General features: G+C 42.5%; 2 protein-coding genes across 10 annotated transcripts in view; one reads left to right on the top strand and one right to left on the bottom strand.

The window, feature by feature from the left end:
• DNAH10 (dynein axonemal heavy chain 10) overlaps nt 1-20,867 on the top strand; it is a 55,291-nt gene extending 34,424 nt beyond the window's left edge. The window contains exons 51-77 of the mRNA XM_064466291.1: nt 474-677; nt 1,475-1,555; nt 1,967-2,164; nt 2,810-2,971; nt 3,535-3,709; nt 4,580-4,761; nt 5,524-5,660; nt 6,562-6,779; nt 7,167-7,388; nt 8,019-8,166; nt 8,700-8,979; nt 9,328-9,557; nt 10,271-10,544; nt 10,976-11,080; nt 11,597-11,751; nt 12,504-12,658; nt 12,927-13,110; nt 13,919-14,119; nt 15,332-15,541; nt 15,906-16,001; nt 17,038-17,209; nt 17,727-17,858; nt 18,080-18,291; nt 18,387-18,554; nt 18,813-18,993; nt 19,971-20,116; nt 20,560-20,867. Coding sequence (XP_064322361.1) covers nt 474-677; nt 1,475-1,555; nt 1,967-2,164; nt 2,810-2,971; nt 3,535-3,709; nt 4,580-4,761; nt 5,524-5,660; nt 6,562-6,779; nt 7,167-7,388; nt 8,019-8,166; nt 8,700-8,979; nt 9,328-9,557; nt 10,271-10,544; nt 10,976-11,080; nt 11,597-11,751; nt 12,504-12,658; nt 12,927-13,110; nt 13,919-14,119; nt 15,332-15,541; nt 15,906-16,001; nt 17,038-17,209; nt 17,727-17,858; nt 18,080-18,291; nt 18,387-18,554; nt 18,813-18,993; nt 19,971-20,116; nt 20,560-20,706 — 4,775 coding nt within the window. The 3' untranslated portion in view covers nt 20,707-20,867. The remainder of the gene's footprint in view (nt 1-473; nt 678-1,474; nt 1,556-1,966; nt 2,165-2,809; nt 2,972-3,534; nt 3,710-4,579; nt 4,762-5,523; nt 5,661-6,561; nt 6,780-7,166; nt 7,389-8,018; nt 8,167-8,699; nt 8,980-9,327; nt 9,558-10,270; nt 10,545-10,975; nt 11,081-11,596; nt 11,752-12,503; nt 12,659-12,926; nt 13,111-13,918; nt 14,120-15,331; nt 15,542-15,905; nt 16,002-17,037; nt 17,210-17,726; nt 17,859-18,079; nt 18,292-18,386; nt 18,555-18,812; nt 18,994-19,970; nt 20,117-20,559) is intronic.
• A 109-nt stretch (nt 20,868-20,976) lies between these two features.
• The window catches only part of CCDC92 (coiled-coil domain containing 92), a 93,997-nt gene continuing 89,789 nt past the window's right edge, over nt 20,977-25,184 (bottom strand). For all 9 annotated transcript variants that reach the window (XM_064466279.1, XM_064466277.1, XM_064466275.1 and 6 more), the window contains one exon: nt 20,977-23,812. In XM_064466279.1, the coding sequence (XP_064322349.1) occupies nt 23,037-23,812 (776 nt within the window). In that variant the 3' untranslated portion in view covers nt 20,977-23,036. The remainder of the gene's footprint in view (nt 23,813-25,184) is intronic.

Here is a 25,184-nt window from a genome sequence, read left to right on the forward strand (position 1 = left end):
CTGAAAGCAGATGTGTTAAATCTTATCCCTTTCCTTGGTCTAGTTTTCCCTGTTCCTGGTCTGCTAATGTCTGTCATTAGGTAACTTATGCAATATTTGCCATGTGATTGAGAGAATGAAAATGTGAGCTGATGCTCTGTAGACACTAATGAAGATTTTCTTTGCAGAGTTAATATCACTTTATGTTCTTGTGACATTTTGTATATGTTGCTGAGGCGCAAACAAAACTGAATTAATTCTTCCTCTAAATCCCCTTGCATCATCCTAAGTACTGCCTGTCTATTTTCCATGGGGGCTGAGGGGAGGAGGAGAAGCACAGAGAGGTTAATAAGTTCATTCAAAACCACCAGAATAATTTTTGTAGAACTATGTTTAAAACTTGTGACTCTGGTTTCTCGTCTGCCGTATCGCCAGCCATATGGTTTTCTCTTACTGGCTGTTCTCACTAGCATTCTTCTGTCCTTATGTTACAGGAATGGTGCCAGCCCTTTTTCCAGATGATGAAAAAGACACTATACTAAGTCAGATTGGAGATGAAGCTACTAAAGCTGGTGTGAACCCAGCTAAAGAGAGTGTCTGGCAATATTTTGTAAACAAATGTGCAAGCAACCTTCATGTTGTCCTGGGCATGTCCCCAGTTGGGGATGGTCTGAGAACATGGTGCAGAAATTTCCCAGGTATCAGCTGTACACACTGCTTAGTCCCTTCCCTGTGAAATACAGGTTTGCAGGCAAGAGAAAATCTCCAGTGGACACTCAGCTGTCGGGCAGCTAAAGCTAAGCAGAGCAGGTTTCATGATTAGGGATTTGCAGTGCATGATTTTTTTCCAGTTAATTACCACATATCAGCAAGTATTATTGATTAGTATTTACCAGATCAGTTCATTTTCCAGCTGAACAGATAGAAATCAATTGGTCATCCTCACTGAACTAGAAATATATAGGCTATATCTGCAGCCTCTCTTCTGTAGTTTACAGAAGAACGCATGGTATTAAATCATTATGAAACTAGGGTGGTGGTAAGAGAAACATTTTTGTATCCAAAGCCAAAACAGAGCATGGTGATGGGGACACCCACTGAGAGGAAAAACACCTGAGCCTGATGGATGCTGTGCTTCAGCAGGTGGCTGAAAGGAGTCCTGGGAGACTGAAGAGACACATGAAAGACGGGTATGGGTGGGAATCCTAACCCGGGCATTAAAATACTTTGTTGCAGCTCTTGACTTGCATCTGGTACAATAGTACAGCCCAAAGAATAGTACAATGGGGTTAACAGGACACAGGTGCAAAGTTGATTGTTTACTATCAAAATGGAGGCATTGACTTAGTGCTAAATATTGTTGCTAATCAGGAGTCAAATAAGACACATCCTGCAGATTCTTGATGCAAATAAAGTTAAGCATTGGACTGCCTGGCAGATTAGGGTCTAGTTTTACAAAGGAATTTTTCACATAACACTATCCTTTTATTTTAAGGTCTTGTCAACAACACTGGGATTGACTGGTTCTTGCCCTGGCCCCCCCAGGCCTTGTATGCAGTTGCACAATCCTTTGTTGGTATGTAAAATGTCAGTATTTCAACCCATTAACCCTTGGGATAGCCTAAGCAATATACTCTCTACTTTTCAGTTATTGTAGATTTCATAATTTGATTTCCCATTGTGCTTGTTACCCTGAGTCTAAAAGGATGATGCAAAATCCCAGTCGAAAAATGTTTTTGGATGGACACTTCTTACTCAAATAGATTTTTAAAATTGCTAAAATTCAGGTTTCCAACTCTGCGGACAATGTGGCCTGCCTACCAGGAGGTCAAGGCTCTCTTCTGAGTCTGCCTTGGTCTTGCTTTTTGCCCCAGAAAAGACTTTTTGTGCCTGACTTATATGTACATAAGACAGACTGTAAATGGCAGACTCTTAAAAAACCCCACCAAAACCTTTGAAATGTTTTATTTCTTCTGCCGAATTTTAGGAAATAGCAGACGCATCCCATCAGAGAGCTCCAAGTCAGTGATTGAGCACATGGTCATGGTGCATGAAACTGTAGGGGATTTCAGCAAGAGGTTTCTGCAGAAACTGAGACGTAGCAACCATGTCACACCAAAGAATTACCTGGATTTTATGCATACTTATTCAAAATTGCTGGAGGAGAAAAACGAGTTCATTTTAGGTAAGGCTGTGTGGATGTTTTCTATTTCTTAATAAGTGATTTCAATATTTTAAAAAGAAAAAAAAATATGGTGAGAATCCCACATATTACCCACATGATGTAAAAATTATTTTATCATTACTATCTCAAATGCTGTGCTGGCATCTGGTTTTGGTGTTGGACCAATATCCTGGCCACATGTGAATGCTCTGGCTCTGTCTGTCAAACAGTAGGCTCTCCTCAAATTCTTTTGTGCATGAACCTGAATGAGAATCTCCAAACTAGACTCTCCTCTGTGTGGGGAAGAGCCTGATTAGATCTAATACCAGCTCGGGCTAGCTCAAGGTTTGACATTTTTCCTCAAGCAGCAATTCTTATTTATACCTTCAGTGGGCACTGAAATATGGGAAGAGGATAAAACATGAACAGTGTAATATGGAAAGTAAATTGTGGTGCAGGGCCACTATGTGGCAGCTCAGGTGACATTAACTCCATCTTGAGTGGAAGCTGTAGGGGAGGAAAGAATCTTTGAGTCATTTGCCTTTCATAGCTGGGGTTGCTTTGCTGCGAAGTGCATCTGTATTTACCTTCTGTGAGATTGTCTCTTGCTGTGTGATAGTACAAAATCAATGAATCACTAACGTTTCTCCCTTTTTTTCCACCTAGCACAATGTAAACGGCTGGATAGGGGCTTAGTTAAACTGAAGGAAGCTAGTATACAGCTGGTTGAGCTGAACAAGAAACTTGCCGAGCAAAAGATTGTGCTAGCAGAAAAATCAGCTGCTTGTGAGTCTTTGTTACAAGAGATTTCAGCAAACACAGAAGTAGGTAGGTAGTTTACAACTACTGAAATGTCCCACAGGCTAAGCAAGGTTCCCATAGTCTGTTTTGCTTTGGGTTGGGAGACCCTCTAAGAGCTCCAGCTGCTTATAGAGGTAACCCTCTTGTTCTCTCTGTGCTGATCTAGTGTCATGCTAGAAGAGCAGGTCTGCTGTCTTGCCCAGGTTACCGTCTTTGCTGTATATTTGGCCTACAGTACTTTACACAGCTCAACACTATGTTTGCCTGCTTTTGCCTTCCCTTTCTGAGGTGTGGGACGTAATATGGGAAAGAGACATTAGCAAGAAAGGGACCTTCTGATTCGGAAAATTACTATTAAAGGAATAGCAGAGGGAAGCATGGGAGGAAAAGAAATTATGTATGCTGTTGTGTGGAACATTAACAGTGTTTCTAACCTGGTGATGGAACTGTAAATATTGGCAAGCTAGCAACAAAAAGATACTGAGTTGACTGTAATTTCTGGTTTTCAGCCAAGAGCAAATCTATATTAGTATATGTTCTGTGTACAAATTTGAATAATCCATTTATTGTCTTGCCTTTACAATTCCTAGCTGAGGAGAAGAAAAAACTGGCTGAAGAAAAAGCTATGGAGATACAGGAACAGAATAAGATTATTGCCATCGAGAAGGCGGCTGCTGAGACAGCTTTGGCTGAAGTCATGCCTATTTTAGAAGCTGCCAAACTGGAGCTTCAGAAGCTTGACAAGTCTGATGTTACTGAGATCAGGTGACTCATTTGGATGTACAGTAGCATAAACTCTTGGAAATTCACTGAGACCCTTGTTTGCAGGATTTGAGCCTCAGCCTCACCTTTCTCACCTGCATGGTGTATGGGTGAAGGTCAGGACATCAGTTGTCCAGGTACAGAGCTCACAAAGAGAATCCCCTGATGCCTAGCCGAGGGCTTCCCCTAAGCCTGTTCTTGCAATCCTTTGTTTGATGTGTTCCCCATATTTCTTTAATCTGTGTCTGATGGACTAGAAACTGCTATGGTTTTTGCCTGAGCAGTGACTGTCCAAATCCCTTCGCTCCTCCTCTGTTTTTATTCTGTGTGAATAGGAACACATACCAGTTTTTTTTTTAGGGATGCTTTGATAGCATGAAAATGTATTTCTCTGCTGAGTTAACTTCTCTCTGTGTTTTTATAATAAATATTGGTTTTGGGGATAGATATAAAAGCACATCCAGTCCTTGGCTCTCCCTGAAATAGCAACAGCTCTCCCTTCCCTGTCACACTTGTTAGGTTCCTTTCTCTGGTATATCTCTGGATCCTTCCTGTACTGCTTCTCCCAGGGGACAATCACTTCACTGCCATAGGGAAGAAAATCAAGGCTCAGGATTTTAGGTCTTCCACTGTTGAAATCCTTTAGTATTTCATTCATCAAATTGTCTGAATGTAAGAATCGGTTTTGAGCTTTTGACTAGTTACTAATTTCTTGTCTGGCCTGGATCATCTTTTTCACTCTGTGTAGGCTGTCTTATGTACTAGCTCTTGTTGTGTTGCAATGACTCTCTTAACGGGAAGTACCTGTGCCTGGCATTGTGTGCTTTGTCTCCTCCTTTTTCTCCTCCACTGTCTCCTTCATCTGTTTTCTAGATCCTTTGCAAAACCCCCTAAGCAGGTGCAGGCTGTTTTGGAATGTGTCCTTATAATGAGAGGTTACAAAGAATTAAACTGGAAGACAGCCAAAGGAATGATGTCTGAGGCAAATTTCCTGCGATCCCTGATGGAGATAGATTTTGATGGAATTACTCAGAGCCAAGTGAAATCTGTCCGAGGTAAATTACTGCTCTGTATACTTGAAGTGAACGTAGGCTCTTGGTAATGTGATTAGCCATGTCAGTGGTGATCCTTCCAGTGGTGGTTGGGAGGGTGGGATTCACTTTGTGCAAAGGGACAGCACTGTCCACAATGCTGCAGATGTTGCACTGTTGGAGTGACTGGATTTTTCAGAGTTCAAAGACCTTCTGCTGTGTGTTCCATCCAGTTTATACCTTAGCTGGGGTTTTACACACTTCAGTTTAGAACAGACAAGGAGCAAGCAGGACAGCTGAGCAGGCCTGCTGTCTGCTTTTAACCACTGAGAAAGTAGCATTATGACCTCTCCATGTTGTGACAAATAAAATGTGATACATACAGAATGGAAAGATAAGCCATATCAAAATCTTATGGGCCAAACTGCACATGCTTGCGAGGGTGTAATCCAGGGTAGTTCCTTTAAGAGGGGAATTTGGCCCTTTGAACAAAATTTGCATCTGACTGCAAACAAAGAAAACAAACCATGATCTTGACATGTGCTGAACAACTGAATGCAATCCCTCTTAGAGAAAGATCTTGAGATATCACTAGCAATATTGTGCGTGTATTGTTACAGCTCAGTAGCTTCATCCTAAAGTCAGAGTCTTTTTAATATTCTGACAAAAGTTTCATGTTGTCTGTCACAGCATTACTTCATATTGCTGGTAGGGAAAGCTATTTCTCTGAGGATTTCTGCACTGTAATTCAACTCATGTGCAATATTTTTCTGTTTGCCCATTTAGCTCTGTTAAAGAATCTTAACACTACCTTCACTGAAATGGAACTTGTTAGCAGAGCAGGACTGGGAATGTTAAAGTTTGTTGAAGCAGTGATGACCTACTGTGACGTAGTTAAAGAAGTCAAGCCAAAGAGAGAAAAGGTAAAGTGTGTGGATTCAAATTCAGAGGAGTATGAAGCACGACCCTGATGAGAAAAATAATACTCGGCAATTTCATAGACTGCCCATTTCTCCTCTTTGAAGTGCTTAAAAAGAGGTGTTTAGGAAAGCTATCGCAGTAGGAGTGAGGCAGGTACTCAGTTATAAACTGCTGTGTTTGTTGTGTCATGATACTGGGATGTGGATTCCCATCCCCAGCAGTGCTTTGAAGGAATCGGAAGAACATGTTCAGTTGGAATTTTGCAAACTAACACAATTAGAAAAACACAGTTTGTAGCTGTCTACTGAAAAAAGACTTCAAAACACATGGCATTTGGGCAGCAGAGCTTGGTAGTACACAACAGCCATGTCCCTTAAGCACAGACCTTTTGATTAACTTTTTTATAGAATGCCTAGAAAGTTAGCTCTATTACCAAAGGAAATCTAATGTCCAACAGATGATGCCGGGAACCTTTCTTCAAGAAAAAGTTATTATATACAGATGACTATTGAGAAAGTATATTCACTAGATGATGAGTCTGACTATTTATGAGGTCTTAATATTGTTGTTATTAAGCAGAAAAACCACACCTTTTGCCATGGAATGACAGTCCTTTTGACCTCCAATGTCAGCAGGAATGCTTACATGCTTTAATATACCTTGTGGGTACAAAACTCTAGGAGATTTATATCCTCTGGAACTACAGTATCGGACCATGATGTCTGTGTTTGGGATGGGGAGAGGTGTGTGAGAAATGGCGCTGGTAATTTTGGCTTACACTGTTTATTACCAGGACACTTTGAAATATTTGAAATAGCCAAAAGAAACTTGAGAACTTAAGTCTTCTCTCCAAAGCCCTTCTTTCCTCTGATACTCTTATGTTTCCTTCATAATATAATGTAGGTGGCTAGGCTAGAACGGAACTATTACTCAAGTAAGCGGGAACTGGAAAAGATAAAGGCAGAATTGGCTACCATTCAGGATGAGCTTAAAGCTTTGGGGAACAAATATCAAGAGGCAATAAAAGAAAAGGAACAGTTACAAGACGAAGCAGAGGTTATGCAGAGAAGATTAGATGCTGCTGACAAGCTCATCTTTGGCTTGAGATCTGAGAACAAGAGGTAAGTCTAGATACAAAGAGGGACATTTTTGACATCAGGGGTCATGTGCCAGGGATAAAATCTATCAAACTGAGATATTTTTTGAAATGCTACTTCCTGTGATGTTTGATTCTGAGAAAACCTAATATCCATTCTAAGCTAATATCCATTAGCTCTTGAAAAATAATAACAATTTTTAGTGCAGAAGAAAAAGGTGAACTCAGATTAAAAGGAAGAAGGTTCAGATCAACTCAGTGTCTGTGGCCATCATAATATGAGAGAACAATTGATTGTAAATGTGGGGGTCTGTCTCAACCTACATCTAAAGTAGCAGCAGCTGGAAATTCTGCACGTAAACACCATCTCCCTGGTACAGACTGACCCAGGATTCCCTTATCATTCTATCAGGTGGACAAAGGAATTAGAGGACTATGAAATACGAAAGGTGAAGTTGCTTGGAGACTGTCTACTCTGTGCTGCCTTTCTGAGCTATGAAGGAGCGTTCAACTGGGAGTTTCGTAATGAAATGATCTATCAAGTGTGGCAAGAAGATATCCTCTCACGAGAGATTCCTCTCAGTCAACCATTTAGGTTAGAAAGCCTCCTGACTAATGAGGTGGAGGTTAGCAGGTATGTCCAGTGAAGGAACCCAGTGACTACTGAATGTGAAATTGTGAAGTGGGTCTGGATCTGAATCTGTAGCATTGTGGGTGGAGGTGTAGAAGTGGCATTGAGGGTGGAGGTCCACAACCATGATGGAGAGAGCCTATTTTACTTTTCTGTCTCAAAGATGATAAGGTGACAAATTATTTTTCTTCTGGTTAACAGAGGCTATTTGTTATAACAAACTACTGTACGTTACACTCCAGGGACATTCACTGAACCTAGACACATAGAATACTTTCTTAGGAGATCTTTTAAGGAGTTATCTATAATATGTGTTTAACGCAAAGCCCACCAGGAGTCTTTTCACTGACTTCAATGAATTTGGAGTTGAACCTGTGCCCATGTAGCCCATATTTCAACTACTGCAGGATTACTCACCAAATGCAACAGAAAGTGTTTTGAGTAGTGTAGTTACAAATGACTCATACAATGAGCCAGTCTGAGTTTTGACTCTGTTCTCATAATCACATAGACTATACATTTCCTTGTGTGTCTGTGTGCTCAGAAATGGCATAATTTTACTGACAAATGAAGTGTGCTGCTTTCCCATCAAGTTTCTGTCCCAGCCTGGTCTTTGATCCATTCCGTTCTCAGGTGGATTTCCCAAGGATTGCCTCCAGATGAGCTCTCTATCCAAAATGGCATCCTGACAACATATGCAAGCCGCTTCCCACTCTGTATTGACCCTCAACAACAGGCATTACATTGGATTAAGAAGAAAGAAGAAAAAAATAACCTGAGGGTAAAGATAAATTATGATTTTTACCTCTTTACTGGTTGTTTTAAAAGCTGCATAAATACCTGTCGCTTTGAATGGGGAACCAATTACATACTGACAAATGTGTTGACTACTGTGTCTCTGAAATAGCTAGCGAATACCACTGTTCTAATGACCTTCAATTCTTTCGGACAGACGCCTTGTTTGGGATCTTGGCCAGCCTTAGTACATGCAGAAATACTATAACCAAAAGGCTGGTGTAGCTTGTGTCTTATCTCAGCTCCAGGATGGAGTTTCCATGTAGGACAATAACACAGTCAGAGGTGCAGTTGGAACTTTGAAGAATAGTTCTCCAAATGGAAATTATTCTCAACTGATCAGAAAAAAATAAGCAGCTTTACTGTTTTGTACTAGTGCAGTTTTATATCATCTGTAAGAGGAAAGACAAAAGCAGCAAGGAGCAAACTTCATTAGTGCTGGCAACTATTGTAAAATAATAACATTCAGCAAATTTAATATCAGTTCTCTTTTCATATCTTCCCATTATTCTCTTGCAGATGGCTTCCTTTAATGACCCAGATTTCCTTAAACAGCTAGAACTGGCCATAAAGCATGGAAGCCCTTTCTTGTTGCATGGTGTTGATGAATACATCGATCCTGTGATAGACAATGTCTTAGAGAAGAATATAAAAGTTTCACAGGGGCGAACATTCATCATCCTGGGTGACAAGGAGGTTGACTACGACAGTAATTTTAGATTGTACCTGAACACCAAATTATCGAACCCAAAGTATTCTCCCTCTGTGTTTGGCAAAGCTATGGTTATCAATTATACAGGTAAGCAAAAGTGTGTATTTAGTAACAAAGCCGTGATTATGCTGTAGTGCAAGTTTAGGGCCTGGGTGTTTGTCTGAACAGCAATGAAACTAAAAAGTTCGTAGTCTCCCTTATACTTAGCATCTGATTTAATAGAGAATTCTTCTCAGTTCTCTCTTTTAGTCTGAAACTGAGCTAAATACCTCTTCTTGCATCTGGCAGGTTAGGATGTTTTGGTAGAAATAAGATATAGAGTCACTCTGTTGCATTGCTGTAGTTTTATGAGATGATCGAGATGAAATAATTGTGTAAAAGCTCTCCTGTGTTTAAAAAAAGACTGTGTGCTGTGTACATGTGTTGTATCTGTAGTTACACTAAAGGGCCTAGAGGATCAGTTGCTCAGTGTCATTACGGGTTATGAAAGAAGGGAATTGGAAGAACAGAGAGAACATCTCATCCAGGAGACAAGTGACAACAAAAACTTGCTGAAAGATCTGGAAGACTCTCTCCTTCGGGAACTGACGTCTTCCACAGGAAACATGTTGGACAACTTGGACTTGGTGCAAACCCTGGAAGAGACAAAATCCAAAGCTACTGAGGTACCGTCTCTGGGCTTTTTGGAAGGATATCTACTAATAGAACATTGTCTTTTCTTTTTCATTGTGCTTTGTCTTTCACCTTTGAAGCTAGGAATTAGTTTGAAAGGAAGTGGAGAGTTTTCTCATGAGTATGTTCCATCTTTCAGTAATGGGGAGTATTTTATTGCAGCAGAGATCCAAATCCTATCTTCAGGAGAGTCCATATCAGGACCAAAGTAATAGTTGTTTACAGTTCTAAAGCAAAGAGCATATGATATATTTCATTCAGCTCTGAAACAACCTTTGTCTTGTGTTGTACAAGACCTGAAATGAAAAACTAAGATATTTGTTACTTGGAGACGATGTAGAATCTCCATCCTTGGAAGTTTTCAGGCTGTAGCTGGGCAGCACCACAGCTGACCTGATCTAGTGGTGGTCATAGTCCAGCTTTGGGCAGAAAGTTGAACTAAAGATACTCAGAGGGCCCTTCCCACACCGCTTTCATGATTCTGTGTAGATCTTTGCCTTTACTTTTCATAAATATACAGGTGGGATTAATTTTATCTAACTTTTGATTTTTACAATTCATACTGCTCTGTAGGGTTACCTGCCCAGATTCCTTGTGTAGTCAACATAGCAAGGCAGGCACTGAATACCTCTCCTTATTGTGATATAATATACATACAATGGATCAGCGCAGTAACTACATTTGTATAAAATCAATATATGGCTAGGTGATTGAAAAACTGAAGCTGGCCGAGACAACAGCAGTGGATATTGATCATCTTCGAGATGGCTACAGACCAGCTGCCAGGAGGGGAGCCATTTTATTCTCCGTTTTGTCTGAAATGGCACTTGTCAACATCATGTATCAGTACTCGCTGGTCTCCTTCTTAGAGGTTTTTGGACTGTCTCTTCGGAAATCCATGCCCAGTCCTATTCTTCTGAAGAGATTAAAAAACATCATGGATACACTGACTTTCAACACCTATAACTATGGCTGCACAGGTTAGTGTGATTTAGTGATGGGCTGATACTGTGCTGTGCAAATGCTTGTTAAAAGCTGTGCCTTCAGTTGGTTTACGTTAAAGAGGCAAGCTACAAACAGTGAAATCACTAATGTTCAGTTCTCAGCATTGGTCCTGGTTTACACTTCACTCCCTGCTATTTCTCTTTGAAGAAACTATGCATATTGCCAATGTAACGTTTCAATAAATGCTTTTCTTAATACAGTTATTAATGGTAAATCGCAGCTATGGATCTCACATCCATGGGTATAGCTCACAGGTGCTGCTCTGACTGTAAGCCTGATCCAAAGCCCCATCTTTGATCACCCTGATCTTTGTGGGGTGACCAGATGCAGGATACAGATTTAAAGATTGATCCAGTTCCACACGTTTTAGCAGCTGATTTTTAAAAATATTGTCCTTTTAATGTAGGATTGTTTGAGAAGCACAAGTTACTATTCTCCTTTAATATGACTGTCAGGATAGAGCAAGCTGATGGCAGAGTTCCACAAGAAGAACTTGAGTTCTTTTTAAAAGGTAAAGTGAATATTTATATATAATTATATAGCTATGTATAGCAATAGCTAAAAGATCTTTCAAAGATAGATTTTTTACTAGGTACGAGTTGCTGTAAGAGCTAGCACCTAGAGCAACCATTGAAGACAGCTGAACTATGCTGGTTTACACAAATTGTGGATTCTGCTATTTCTATTTCTATTTTTTCTCTTTGTTAAACAGCAAAGAGGCTAATCTTTCTCTGCAGATGTTGACAAACCTCACATTACCTACTTGTTAGGACATCAGCTGAGAAAATAATCTCTAGATATTTTCTGACTATGTATAAATAATTTTAGAAATGGTTGCAAAGGTTCAACTCTGGCTTTTGCAAGCACTTATAAAATGCCATCTTTTCTTCAGCAGCCCAGTTTAATCTTACAGTGCTTCCAGAAACAAATTTCCAATTGGTTCCTCTGTGCAGTGGGACTGTATGTGTGGTCATGTATCGGAGTATTTATGACACGAACATTCACTCTGGTTTCTGAATGTGACTAGGCAATATTTCCCTGGAGAAGAGTGCACGAAAGAAACCGTATGCTTGGCTTCCAGATCAAGGCTGGGAAGACCTAATTCGCTTGTCTGAACTATTTCCTGAGAAATTTGAATCTCTTCCAGATGATGTGGAAAAAAATCCAGATGTATGGAAAAATGTACGTGCTTTCCTGCAATCCTGTTTTCTCTCCTTGTTTTTCTTCTGGTATTAGATGTTCAAGTATGATGCAATGTGCCATAGCACTCGGCAGGAGGCACGTCACCACTGGCTTTTTTTGTCAAGGCCTTGCTTTTCTTCTTGACCTCAGATAGTGATTGTTTTATTTCCAAAAGAATTAGGGCTCTTTATTATTTAAAAGACAAACAAACAAACAGTCTTTCCTGGTATACTGTGGATTTTTTTATTTTCCAGTCAAAAGTCTTAGATGAGTTGTTTGCCCTGTTGAAGTCAGTGGAATTTTTGCTGTTGATTTCAACAGTCAGCATTTCATTGTTATTTTTGTACTTTGATCTTCTTGTGGCAGTAAGTTCTATAGGCTAGTTATAAACACAGTCTTTCATTTGTTCTGCCTTTAGTTTCATTCCATGTCTTCTTGCTTTATAAGAAGCCTTTCTGTAAGCAATCTGTTAATACTTTTTGCTTGAGAGGCTATTTTATCTGTGTTAAGAGAGTTACTTGACGTAAAATGAAAGTACAAATGTGTTTCTGGACTTAAATACTTCATACTGAAAAAGCTGAATTTTCTACATTCACTTGATCTTTTAATATTTCTTTGCAGCTGGTTGACTGTGCTTTGTTCTCGTGTCATGTGGCCCCTTGTTAATCAAATTGCTTTTGTCTGCTTCTCTAGTAATTTGATTGATAGAGCCATTTGATCCATTTGCATTGTCTCCCATCTTTTCTTGCCAGTGGTATGATGCAGATGCTCTGGAGCAGATGCCATTCCCCATGCAGTACCAGAACAATCTCACAAACTTTCAGAAGCTCCTACTTTTGCGGTGTTTCCGGGTGGACCGACTGTATCGGGCAGTAATGGACTATGTCACGCTGACAATGAGTGAGAAGTAAGTCACTCTTCTTTCAAATCTGAATCACACCATTCAGGTATTTCACACAGAACTGGAGTTCTAATCAAGTATGTAAATGACTTTGTAATTTGCCTAGACAACATAGCATGATTTGTCTCTGTGTCACTTCCATGTGCAGTCTGCAGTAGGCTTTGATGTTTGTATAAAAGTCATCTTTTATACATGTTTGTATAAAAGTCATCTTTTATACAAGATAGATTCTCTTGTGTAAATTAGCAGTTTATTGTGTGTCTTTCCCTACCAGGTATGTGCAGCCCCCTGTGATCAGCTTTGAAGCTATCTTTGAGCAGAGCACTCCTTACTCACCGGTTGTTTTTATCTTAAGTCCTGGCTCTGATCCTGTCAGTGACCTCACGAAACTGGCTGAGAGGACAGGCTTTGGAGGGGATAGACTCAAATTCCTGGCCATGGGACAAGGCCAAGAAAAGGTAACCTTGGTGGGAGGGTAGGGATGTGCTGTGTGCAGCAAGTTAGCTTGTGAATCATGCTCCTAATGTTGTGGGCCTGTTCAAATTTCCTTTCCAAAGGCCTGCTTCATTTTAAAGGGTGTTACTTTGTGGTTCAGACATAGCACACAATTTATCAGCCTGGGAATAATGCTTTCCTGTAATCTGAAAGGGGTATTTGGCTGATTGGCTGATTCAGAATGGTATTGTTGTCTGTTAAAAAATAGTTGAGCTGAAAAGATGTTACCCTGTAGCCTTTCAAAGGTTAATCAGTGACCCTGTGTCTCTGTGTTTGGACGTGAGTTGGTTGGAAGTCATGGTGTTTGTTACCAAAAAGATATTCTGCTGCTCATTCTGTCTTTCCTGTAGCTTTCCTTTTTGTTATGGACACTAAGGCAGGGGTGCCCAAAGCTTAGCAGCTGAGTGAATTTGCTCTGAATTCAGTCAGTGGGAGAATTCCTGGTAGATTCATTCGGACCACCACTTCCTAGGCTCTGCTCTTCACCCTCTTCTGGGCCATGCACACTCCTGTACTCTTTTGAAATGCTGTGCATGACTTTTGATTTCAAAAGGAATTAATGAAATTAAAAAAGCACCTCAGAGCAACTTCTTCTGGTATTGGAAAAGGTCTGTTCTCAGCAAGGAGCATTCTGGTAAGTCTACTAAAGCTAACTAAAAGGCTGAGTGTGCTTGCTAGCAGGAAGAAACCCACTGCACTAACCCATCAGAGCCAGTTTGCTTACATGACAAAGGGAGAGTTACTCACAGGCTGTTCTTCCCCTCTCTTAAGATTGCTTTGCAGATGCTGGAGAATGCGGTGGTTCGCGGAGAGTGGCTAATGTTGCAGAACTGTCATCTTTTGGTGAGGTGGCTCATCAACCTGGAAAAGGCCCTGGAGAAAATTACAAAGCCTCACCCAGACTTTCGGCTCTGGCTGACTACTGACCCGACCAAGGGCTTCCCCATTGGAATACTGCAGAAGTCCTTAAAGGTACTGTGCAGTGGGGCAGCAGAGTACGGCCAGACATCCTCCCAGCCAGGAGGGCATGTCCCGCCACTCTTATTCAGCAAAACAGACTGGCTTTGGGAGGAGCATGACCTGAATGCAGCACGTTGACTTGGGATCTAGGTGCTAGCTTTTTGTCTTTATAAGCTAAATCTTTTTTTCATCGCCATGTTTATCTTACAGTGATTTTTCCTTTGGGTGAAAGCTGTTCAGCAGCTTTTTTTCTGAAGCAGTTATTTCAGAGTAGAGGTTTGTGAGTAAACCTGGAAACGTGACAAATGCTCCTTAGGTTCAAATCCCGCCACAAGTGAGGAATATCCGGAGAGACAGAAATAGTCCTGTCAGCCCTGATGCTGAAGTGCAGAACCGAGGTCTAGCCTGGCAATAGTGCCAGTGGAGCAGACACTGTAATAGGATAATGGTTTCCAGCTGCTCCTTCAGGCTGCAGCATTTATCGCAAGCAAGCTGAGCTGATTATTTTGAAGGCACAAGCCATGATGCTGTCCTAATGTTCTTTTCTATTGCTGCTTTACTTCTGTTGTGGTGAACCAGCCCTGTAAACATAATCATTTTATTTCACAAATTTGAAAGCAGTGACATGACAGATCCACCCCATATGTGCTCTGGGGTATCGATGCCAGCTCTGGAGTATTCACCTCCCGCAGCACTTAGTGCTGCAGTGGGGAGAAGTGAGCGCGAATGTGTCTTTAAACGACTGCAAATATGCACTTTCTAGGTCTAGCCACGAGCAGTGAGAACAAACGTTTTATAGTGCCTAGAAACAGCTGCCAGGAAGCTGGCTCTGCCTTGGTTTCATCATCAGTAAAGCCATATTAAAGACTGTTAAGCCATCTTCTGTGGTGATATGTAGGGTACCCCAAAATAGAAAAGTACTGGTAATATTTCAGTAAATTAGATCCTCAAGTATGGTAAATATTAATCTCTTTCCAATAACACGACTATTTCTAAAATAATATCAAGTTTCTCTTGACATATGTGTGTTTACCTTGACAAACTTAAAAGGTCTAATTTTGGTTTGATGTCTTTACTTAAGAAAAAATTCCATATTGGTATGACTTTGGAAAGCTGTTCAAAAGTTTCAAGCTTGCATTGTACAGATTAGAGAGCGTGATATATTTACAGCTTATTTTCCTGAGGCTATCCAGTAACTGATGGCGTCCCTAATTATTTTGATAGGTTGTGACAGAACCACCGAATGGTCTGAAACTGAATATGAGAGCCACCTACTTCAGAATTCCCCAAGAAGCCTTAGAGCGGTGCCCGCATCCTGCCTATAAGTCCCTAGTCTACGTCTTGGCATTTTTCCATGCTGTTGTTCAGGAGAGAAGGAAGTTTGGGAAGGTTGGCTGGAATGTACCATATGATTTTAATGAATCTGATTTCCAGGTAAGAAGATCATTACAATGGCTCTTATATTCTTGAGGTGCTCAAATTACTTTTGAAAACATATTATCTATCCAGCTTTAATCCTTTCTCACAATAACATTTTGCCTCATTTTTTTCTGCTGCTGTGGACTCACATAGACTCCTGCTCTTCTGTAATGTCAATTTTGGCCACTAAAATTTAATCAGATTCCCAGTCCTTTATGTTTACATTGCCTCTCTCGTGGATTTCTTAAGAGGATTTAAGTATTTGTAATTATTTGAGAGAGAAATGAGTGTTAGTTTTCAAACAAGAACTACGTTAAGTAAAATCTATGCATAGCTGACTTAAGAATTGTCTTCTCACATGTTCCAACAACTTTATTAGGTCTGCATGGAAATTCTTAACACATACTTGACAAAAGCTTTCCAACAAAATGATGATAACATCCCCTGGAGCAGTCTCAAATATCTTATTGGTGAGGTGAGTCCCTGCAATGTCACTAAGGAACACTTGATGGTAAAAGAATCCAGATAAATGAGGCTTCCTTTCTGCATGGGCTGTATCATCAAGTAAAGCTGGCTGAGAATCTCTCCTGGGCACTCTTGGAACTCCTGTGTAGCCCTAAGCAAGTCACTTAATCTCATTGTCTCCATGAAATAGGGCCATTGTGTGTAACAGCAAGGGAGTTACGGTGCTTAATTAATTTTGAGTGGCAGAGCCCTTGGGATGCTCTGATGAATGGTACTGAGCAGCACAGCTTTACAGTGTAGCATTACTGATGTGAGAGCTGGACAGAGATTTCTGAAGCTCTTGCAGGGCTGTATGTGGTATGTGCTATATAGTAGCGGGACAGTTCAATGTAGCTGCTGTGACATGAAGCCGCACAGGGACCTGTTATTTTGCAGCGCTTCGTCACAGTGGAGCATGAGCTGGTAGCCAAGGAAGGTACTGTTGCACATAAATCACCAGGCCTGGTTGTGAGTGTAGCTCTCTCCAGACTAAGTCCAAATACTCCCTGCTTGTTTCATCTTGAGAGGGAAGTCCAAATACTCCCTGCTCGTTTCGTCTTGAGAGGGGGCGAGAGAGGATGTACCTGGTGTCCCGTAAGGGAGACAGTGTTAGGACGAGAGGAAACGGCCTCAAGCTGCATCAGGGGAGGTTTAGATTGGTTATTAAGGAAAATGTCTTCACTGCAAGAGCGGTCAGGCCCTGGCACCGGCCGCCCAGGGAGGTGGTGGAGTCACCATCCCTGGAGAGGGTTCAAAAATTGTGTAGGCTTGATACTTCAGGGCATGGTTTAGGCCTGCGGGTGTTGCGATGATGGTTGGAGCTGATGATCTTCGAGGTCTTTTCCAACCTTAATGATGATACGATTCACTGATATATGATTCTATAAACCATGCAGTCACTGCAAAAGCGAAAAGTGTTTTGGACCTTTCAGTGATTTTTTTTTTTTTCAAACTGTATTTGCTGCCCCAATAGCCAGTGCTGTAATGCTGATGTAACTAATTTCTAGGTCATGTACGGAGGGCGCGCAATTGATAGCTTTGATCGTCGCATTCTGACCGTCTATATGGATGAGTACCTTGGTGATTTCATATTTGACACATTCCAAGTGTTCCATTTTTATAAAAATGACAAGGTTGATTATAAAATTCCACAAGGGACTGTAAAAGATGACTTTGTTGGTAAGAAATGCTTTTCCTGCCACATAAGTTAGAATTTTAAAAAAACAGAGTCTACTTACAGTGTATGTGCTCTCCATGTATCTGTTGCTGGGTATGAGAATTCAGCAGGACCGTCAGGCACTGTGTATGTATTGCAGTGGTGTAATCCACTGATGAGACTGTTCTTGCTTTACATGAGCAGCCCTTTGTAATTGTAAGCTTACCGCCCCGCTCCTCATTTCTTTTAAAAAAATAATAATCCCCAGGTAAACAGCATGTTAATTTTTTGATTATTAAGTGATACATTTTGTGTGTGTGTGTGTGCGCGCGCACGCATTTCATGCTTAAAAATGTTTAGTTGATCCTTGCAGTGTTCCAACCCCAGCTATAGCATTCGATTTTTTAATTTTTTTTTTTTTTCAAGCAAAGCAATAACAAAAAAAAAATCACTCAGGGCATTTGCTGCAGTGTTCTTGTTTGCCTGGCAGCTGTGGTTTAATATATGACACCTTTAGGAAGCATTTTTTTTGTATTACAGAGGCAATAGAATCTCTGCCACTCGCTAATACCCCAGAGGTATTTGGTCTTCATGCAAATGCTGAGATTGGGTATTACACACAAGCAGTTCGTGATATATGGTCTCACCTTCTTGAGCTGCAGCCCCAAACAGGTATGGTCCCCATTACTTTGAATTTTCTTATTTATAAAAGATGAGGCAGCGAGCTCCTTGCCATGAGGACTGTGATACCAGCCACCCCACAGCCCACCTTGGGGCGCCCGCGTCCTGGCACTGCCGCTGCAGCCGTGTGGAGGGCATGGCGGGAGTGCGTCACCTCACCTCACCCTGCGTGGGGATGCGGAGTTAGCCTCACGGAACCATTTTTGTTTCAGGTGAAACTGGTACAGGAGTTAGTCGAGATGACTATATTGCAAATGTTGCTAAGGATATAGAAAACAAAATCCCGCAAATATTTGATCTTGACCAGATACGGAAAGGTTTTGGACCAGAGATCTCCCCCACAACTGTGGTGCTGTTACAGGAACTGGAACGTTTTAACAAGCTGATCAGTCGAATGGCAAAGTCACTGGCTGAACTGCAGCGTGTAAGTAAGAGCACAGCTACACTGCTCACGGCAGCTGGAGGAAATCAGGCTTTACCTGCCCCAGGCTGGCACTCAGCCTCTCACTGTCTTTCCAGGCCTTGGCTGGGGAAGTTGGAATGAGCAGTGAACTGGATGATGTGGCTCGGGCTCTCTTTAACGGACAGATTCCTGGAATCTGGCGGCGGCTAGCCCCCGATACGCTCAAAACACTTGGAAACTGGATTATTTTCTTTAGAGCTCGGTATAACCAGTATACCAGCTGGGTGAGTGCCTCCAGAAAGCTTTTTGTTTTGTTAATCTGCATGACACGCTCTGCAAATTGGTGCAGAAGCCAGTGGTCACACACTGCTTCAGACAGGTCACCTGAACTAATGCCAATCACCACCTAGAACAGTAACGCATCACTGTGTGGCTATGGATGCACGACAGACTTGCCACTGGCTAAAGCGCTTTGGCCTCGGGGCTGAGCATTACGTGCGGTGGGAGAACCAGGTGCTGCACCTTGTCCTCTGTGATTGCAGGTTAACGAGTGTGAGCCAAAGGTGATGTGGCTCTCAGGCCTGCACGTCCCGGAGTCGTACCTGACGGCTCTTGTCCAAGCCACCTGCAGGAAAAACAAGTGGCCCCTGGACCACTCCACGCTCTACACAGAGGTCACCACGTACAGGACTGCAGAAGACATCACTGAAGGGTCTATGCAAGGTAGGTGGTTTTTTTGATAATTTGGCAAAAACAATGAACTAGTTACTTGGTGAGAACTGAGAGATACTCAGCCTGGCATGCTGAGTCCCTGACCTGGGTTATACCTCCACAGTCAGGACCCTAGGTTATGCGTTTCACAGTCCACGTGATTTCAAGCTGGGTGGGGGCTGGGTTCTGGTTTCTCTTTCCTGCTGAGCCCCTGCAAACATGAAGCATGAGCTTCTTTCTTTCTCTCTTTTCACCCACATGCGCTTGTTTGAACTTAGACCCCCTTCCTTGTGCACGCGCTCTCTCTCTTCTTTTGTCTTAATAGCTAGAACATTACCAGTCCTAGCAGGTTTATAAAGGCTTATTTACACCACAAGTAATATACTGAAGTATATTTAAAGTAAAAATAAATACAACTATGTATGATTGACTGTGTAAATATATCTTTATGAAATTTCTATGACTAGCAAGGCTCTAACTACTAAATAGAACAAACGCTGGGTAAAGGGGACGGCCAAGCAAGGCTTTGAGTACTAGACCTGATTGGGAACAGAGGAAAAAGCTGGTTGTTTCTGCTAAATCTTTACTATCATTTCATCAAAACGCTTGGGATTTGTACCAGAACAACCCTTTTGTCAGAATGATCCCATGAGCAGCCCCACAGGAGTTAAAAACCTCTCTTAGAACTTGGCTGTTACTTGGCACCCACTGGGGGAGGGGAGAACTGCAAACCAATCAGTATTCACTCCTGACAATGTTTCTCATGTTTAGTGCAACAGAGACAATTTTAATTTGAAAAAAAAAAAAAAAAATCTAAACACAGTAGGTGACAGTTGTGTTGTAAAACCAACCACCACAGATAAATATACCTGTGTAGCTGTGGTTTGAAAAGATGAAGTGAGGGTTGTCATGACGCTAAGTGCCAAGGACTGCTACTGCAGGAACAGCAGCTGGGTTTACACAGGGTGTTGCATTTTCTGCCTGTACAGGCTGCTTTGTTTCCGGTCTGTTTCTGGAAGGCGCAGACTGGGACACCGAGCGCGGCTGCCTTACCAAGAGCAAGCCTGGGGTCCTGGTGGTGGAGTTACCCATTCTGAAGATAATCCCCATTGAAGCGCACCGGCTCAAACTCCAGGTACCGCCCCTTTGGGAACTCTGTGGTCGATTTCCTCATGGACCTGCTTGTGTTTTCACATCCCTCCCCTCTTAGCACAACCAGCAGTATTTTATCACCACCACTAGTACGTGAAGGAGGCAGTTTAACACTTCCTACATTAGCCACCATTAAAGTTTTTCCTTTCTAGGGGTTAAACTCAAGGGGGTTAAGACATTTGCTGCCTCTTTTCCATTCAGGCAAGATGGAGCCATCTTGGAACACTCTTTAAATCCCACTGCTCTTTTCATTATTTCCCATCACCAGATAATGACACATTTATATTTTCTGGCTGTCAGTTATTTCAGATTTATAACAAAAAAGTAAATGTCAGGACAATCATCTCTCCTAGAGGCCCTTGTTATTTCCAGTTTCGTGCACTGCTTCAAGCACTACTCAGTGTCCTTTCCTCCGTGCTCCCCTAGAACACCCTCCGGACGCCTGTGTACACAACCTCCCTGAGAAGGAATGCGATGGGTGTCGGCCTTGTTTTTGAAGCTGATCTTTACACTACAAAGCACATTTCCCACTGGGTCCTTCAAGGTGTTTGTCTCACCTTGAATTCAGACTGACAGGCTGACGTCAACGCTGTATTTTTTTCCCCACAGAATCCAACCCTTTTGGGGAGGGATGACACTAGGCAAAGATTCACACCATGGGTGGGATAGTGTTCACTCAGCCACGTCTGACTTTAAATAGTGTGATACCACCCAATCAATAAACACATTTGAAGAGGAAAGTGATTTTCGTACTTTGCATTTCCTTTCAGAAAGGCTCCAAGCTGGTACACATACACAAAAGAGGTAATAAGTCTCGGACACACAAAGACTAGGGTTTGCCTGTTTAGTTGTAAGAAATGTTTTTAATTGCCCAAAGCATCGCTTCCGCTGTGCTTAGAAGCGGTGTGTTCCATCATCCTTGAACAAGTGGCAGGGTAGATCAGTCATACAACAGAGTGCCATAAAAATATGGCAACAACCACCAGAAAAAACCACACCCACTGCTGGTTAATGCAATACACTTAAAAACAGTAATCCACGGAATAACAAGCTTTCTTTAACCAACCAATTTCCAGGACCACAGCTTTTCCCCATCCTGCCCCACCAGCCATGAAACAAATCCTGCCACGCAACTGGCACGGAGGTTGTCTGTCTTGGGCATCAGCACAGCGACTGGGTGGTGGTGAGGGTGCGCGGGGGTTGGGCGCAGGAGGCCTTAGGGCCAGTGGATATTCAAACCCTCCCTGACTGGGAACAACCCTGCTGTAAGTTGTCATGCTGCACAGGAAATCTAGCAGTACCACAGTTAGGAAGAACAGCTTTTGTCATCCTGCCAGTGCCTTTGTGGGGGAAGCTGACAGCGATCCAAGGCTCCAGAGGGAGACACACACCAACACACAGCTGCAGAAAAAGCTTAAGAGGGGCAGACTACAGCTGGCAAGGGGAAGGAGGGAGGGCAGGCAGGGATCCTTCATCAGCTTTCACAGAGATTACGCGTTCCAAGTTTTTGAAGGCACATCATAAGCTTAGCAGCATTTGGGAGCCATTGTTTCTTGCTGGTCCTACTCAGAGGCTGCAGACAAGAGTGAAGCAGAGGTGAGCTGGAGGTGCTGATCAGAGTTTAAGAAAAATGGTCAAATTTGTGCTCCTTTCCCAAAATTACATACTCTCACAGCTCTCAGTATGCCTTTCTTTCCTAGAAAAAAAAACCAGTAATAATAAAAAAAATAATCAAGTAGCCTAACAGATGTAGGGTCTACCTGTTGCTTACTAGAAAGGAGTAGGGGACCCAGGGCAAGTGCAAGGCAAGTCTGTCCCAGTCCACACGGAGAAAAAGTCAAGGATGCCAGGCTCTCCTCCTGTATGAACTGGTTACGTCAGTTAGATTTAGAACTTAAATACACACGTTTTAGAGGGACAGCTCAGGTTTCTAAGTCAGCAGAAGCCAGCACTGTCTGATAACACCCAGAACAAGACTAAGGTTTTTCAGGAAACAAAAATAATCCCTTTACACACACACAAAAAAGTGCAGGTTAGAGCATAAAGAACCATTTCCATAGTGGACAGCCAGTTTCGTTTTGCTCCCTGGAAAAGGAGCTCTGAGCCAGTGTGAAAGGTGCCACAAGTGCAGTACTGACTAGTGTATGATGTGTGATGGAGCCATTCAATTTAAAAAAAAAAACAAAAACAAATGAAGGAACCAACCCAGTGTTCATACTCAGGAAGAGGATCGTTAACCCTTTTAAAGAGTGCTTTATCCTCCTCTCCCCCTTTTTACTTAAAGCCACAAACCAAAGTATTTATTTAGGATTACTCAGATAACACTTGCTGGGACTCTCAGGCTTTTGAGAAACTGAACACAATTTGCAACTGAGAGCATATGCATGTGACAGAAAAGATGTCCTTAGCTCATTTTAAAGTGTATGTACATCTGCATTATTTTCAATGCTACTGTGGAAAAGGCTTTGCCACGGAGGTTAGTGTCCATGTATGAAGTGCTTACATACACAGTGAAGACAAAAGAACCACTGACAGTTCAACTGTTAACAGCCAATACATAGCGCTGCAGGTTTCTAGTTAAGTTTGTTTTCACTAAGGTCGGTTAATAACGCAGCCTGCAGCCCGTGCCTTTGTCCACACGTGTAGTTACAATAAATGGAGCAGTGCTCAGAAGCAAGCAGTCAGGTACCCCTGATTTGGCCACAGCAGTTAGTAGTTATATACCTTGCCATATGAACACAGTCGTATTAGGTTTCATTAGAGGAGCATAATCTATTAATGATGTATCTGGAAGAAGTTTGGCATGCATGGGGCATCAAAAGAAACTTTACTGCAGGTGCTATTTATCCTACAGGATCACAGTGCATAAAGAGCAACAGAGTAGAGCATTTCAGTGATTTAACTCAAACAGTTCTGTCTGTCCCTGAGTGCTTTCTGACCACTTTACTTCCATGGACCTGATCCACTGCCAGTGTTTCGACCTCTGGCTGAGGCTGGGCTGGCGCGACATGGTGGATGCGATGCGCCACCCCAATGTGTGCCTTGTGTGGCTTCTCGCGGGCTGGGCTGTGCGATTCACCGGGTGCACGATCTGAAGCAATAGGAGGAATAACCAACGGCCTCTCCTTAATAAGATGTACCTCTGCTGTCTCCCTGGCCAAGAGAAACGGGGTGGGATCGGGCATGGCATCCACAGGCTCTCTTAACAGCAGCTTCCGGCTATCCGATCCTATTCTGTAGGCCTCTTCAAACTCGGGGTTGAGCGGCGTCGACAGACTCTTCTTCATTCTGCGCCGCGGCGTCTCCGGCAGTTTATCTTTGGGAGGGGACGGCTTATAGTTGGACAGCACGGGACTGCCGGAAGGGGTCCCCTCCGAAGTCCCACCTGAACTCATCAGCTTCTTCTTAGTAGCATGCAGCTGAGAAGTTAAGTAAGCAATAGTGCTCGCTCTCTGCTCTAGTTCACTTGACAACATGTTGAGCTTATGGCTTTTCATTTTTAACTCTTCCAAATACTTCTTTTCTCTTTCTTTAATAGTGTTTTCCAGCACCATTATCATTGCATTCTTTTGTTCGAGTTCTTTCAGTAATTCATTATTTTCAGCCTCTTTGACTTTTAGCTGAGCTTCAAGATCTTCGCACTTTCTTTTGAGTTCATCACTTCTCGAACTACCATTTTCTAGAATACGAAAAACGGAAGTGTCTCAAGTTAAAAATAGCCACTAAGTAAAATAGCACAGTAGGGTTCCTTTTGCCATCCCAAAGCCATAAGAGAAATCCCAAAGCCTAACTTGAGCTAATATTCTTAAGATGACTTCATCTTCAGAAGCACCAGGACAGCTTTTAAGGAAATGGTGACAAGCTAGTGCCACTCACCATGGTTTAACAGCATTTCATAGTGTTGATATTAAGTAGAGATGCTTCAAGTGTTCTGGGGAACAGGGATTACAGAAACCATGCTTGCTGAACTTGCCCAAAATTTGAGCCATTTTGCAGATTCTCTGGTTATTGGGAACTTCTCCGGTTCTGGTTACTGGGAAGCGGGAACTTCTGCACTGCAAATGCCAGACAGGCTGGAGAGCGTGATGGAGTGGCTGTCGTGGCTCTCCAAGAAGACATGCTCGGGCTTTAGCTTCACCGCTCCATGGGCAGCTGAAGCCCGTGACTCTAAGGCAGAGGTGTGCCTCTTCACTAAGGCTTTGCTACCATAGCAAGCTCTTGGGGATTTGGTGTCTCAGCCCGGCTGCCTCCTCCTCACAAGAGCATGACACATCACCCCGGAACACCAGGGGCTCTTGCACACCATCGGAACAGGCAGGCTGACCAGCTCAGCACCCCTGCCCTAACACCATGGGGTGATTTTGTCACTATTCCCTTGGTCGTTACAGCCAGACGGCTTCCCAGCTGTTTAGCAGTGACCAGCAGCCTGAGCTTCTCCAACAACAGGCACCCTCTGTCACAGGGCTATCGACTATAACATATGGGGTGCTGTCCCCTCCACACAGGGCAGTGTCTGAGCTTGGCACAGCATCAACGCCGTGGCATCACTGATACATCACCTACTCTGAAAATCCTGTGACGAGAAGCATCTGAGCAACACCAAGGCATAAAGTTGAGTACATGCAAAGCCACTCAGCTGCTTTGCTCGATTTGCCCATGTTCTCTCTTATCTGCAATACGTGTCCTGTCCCACACCATCCCTGATCCAGGAGGTTACTCCTGGAGAGTATTTTATTCCTGTGCTTCACCTGTTGATAACATAACACATCTGCAATAACTAGACTCTATTGTGTATACACACATATATGTGTGTTTGTGTATATATATATGTATAAACATAAAAGCTTTGTGTTGTAATTACAGTACCAGGTAAGTTTTAATAATAGTCTCACTCTTCTGCTCCTGAAATTCACGTCCCATGTTCCCATATGGCATGCAGGGAACTGACTGCCCAGTAGGAGAGAGGAGTCAGCTGTTCTACGCTCTGTTCCTGGCTCTTTCACAGGCTTCCTATGTGGCCTTGGTAAAGAACTTGTGACATTGGCTTCATA

This window comes from Phalacrocorax carbo, chromosome 15 (genome assembly GCF_963921805.1).
Source record: "Phalacrocorax carbo chromosome 15, bPhaCar2.1, whole genome shotgun sequence".
Classification (NCBI taxonomy): domain Eukaryota; kingdom Metazoa; phylum Chordata; class Aves; order Suliformes; family Phalacrocoracidae; genus Phalacrocorax; species Phalacrocorax carbo.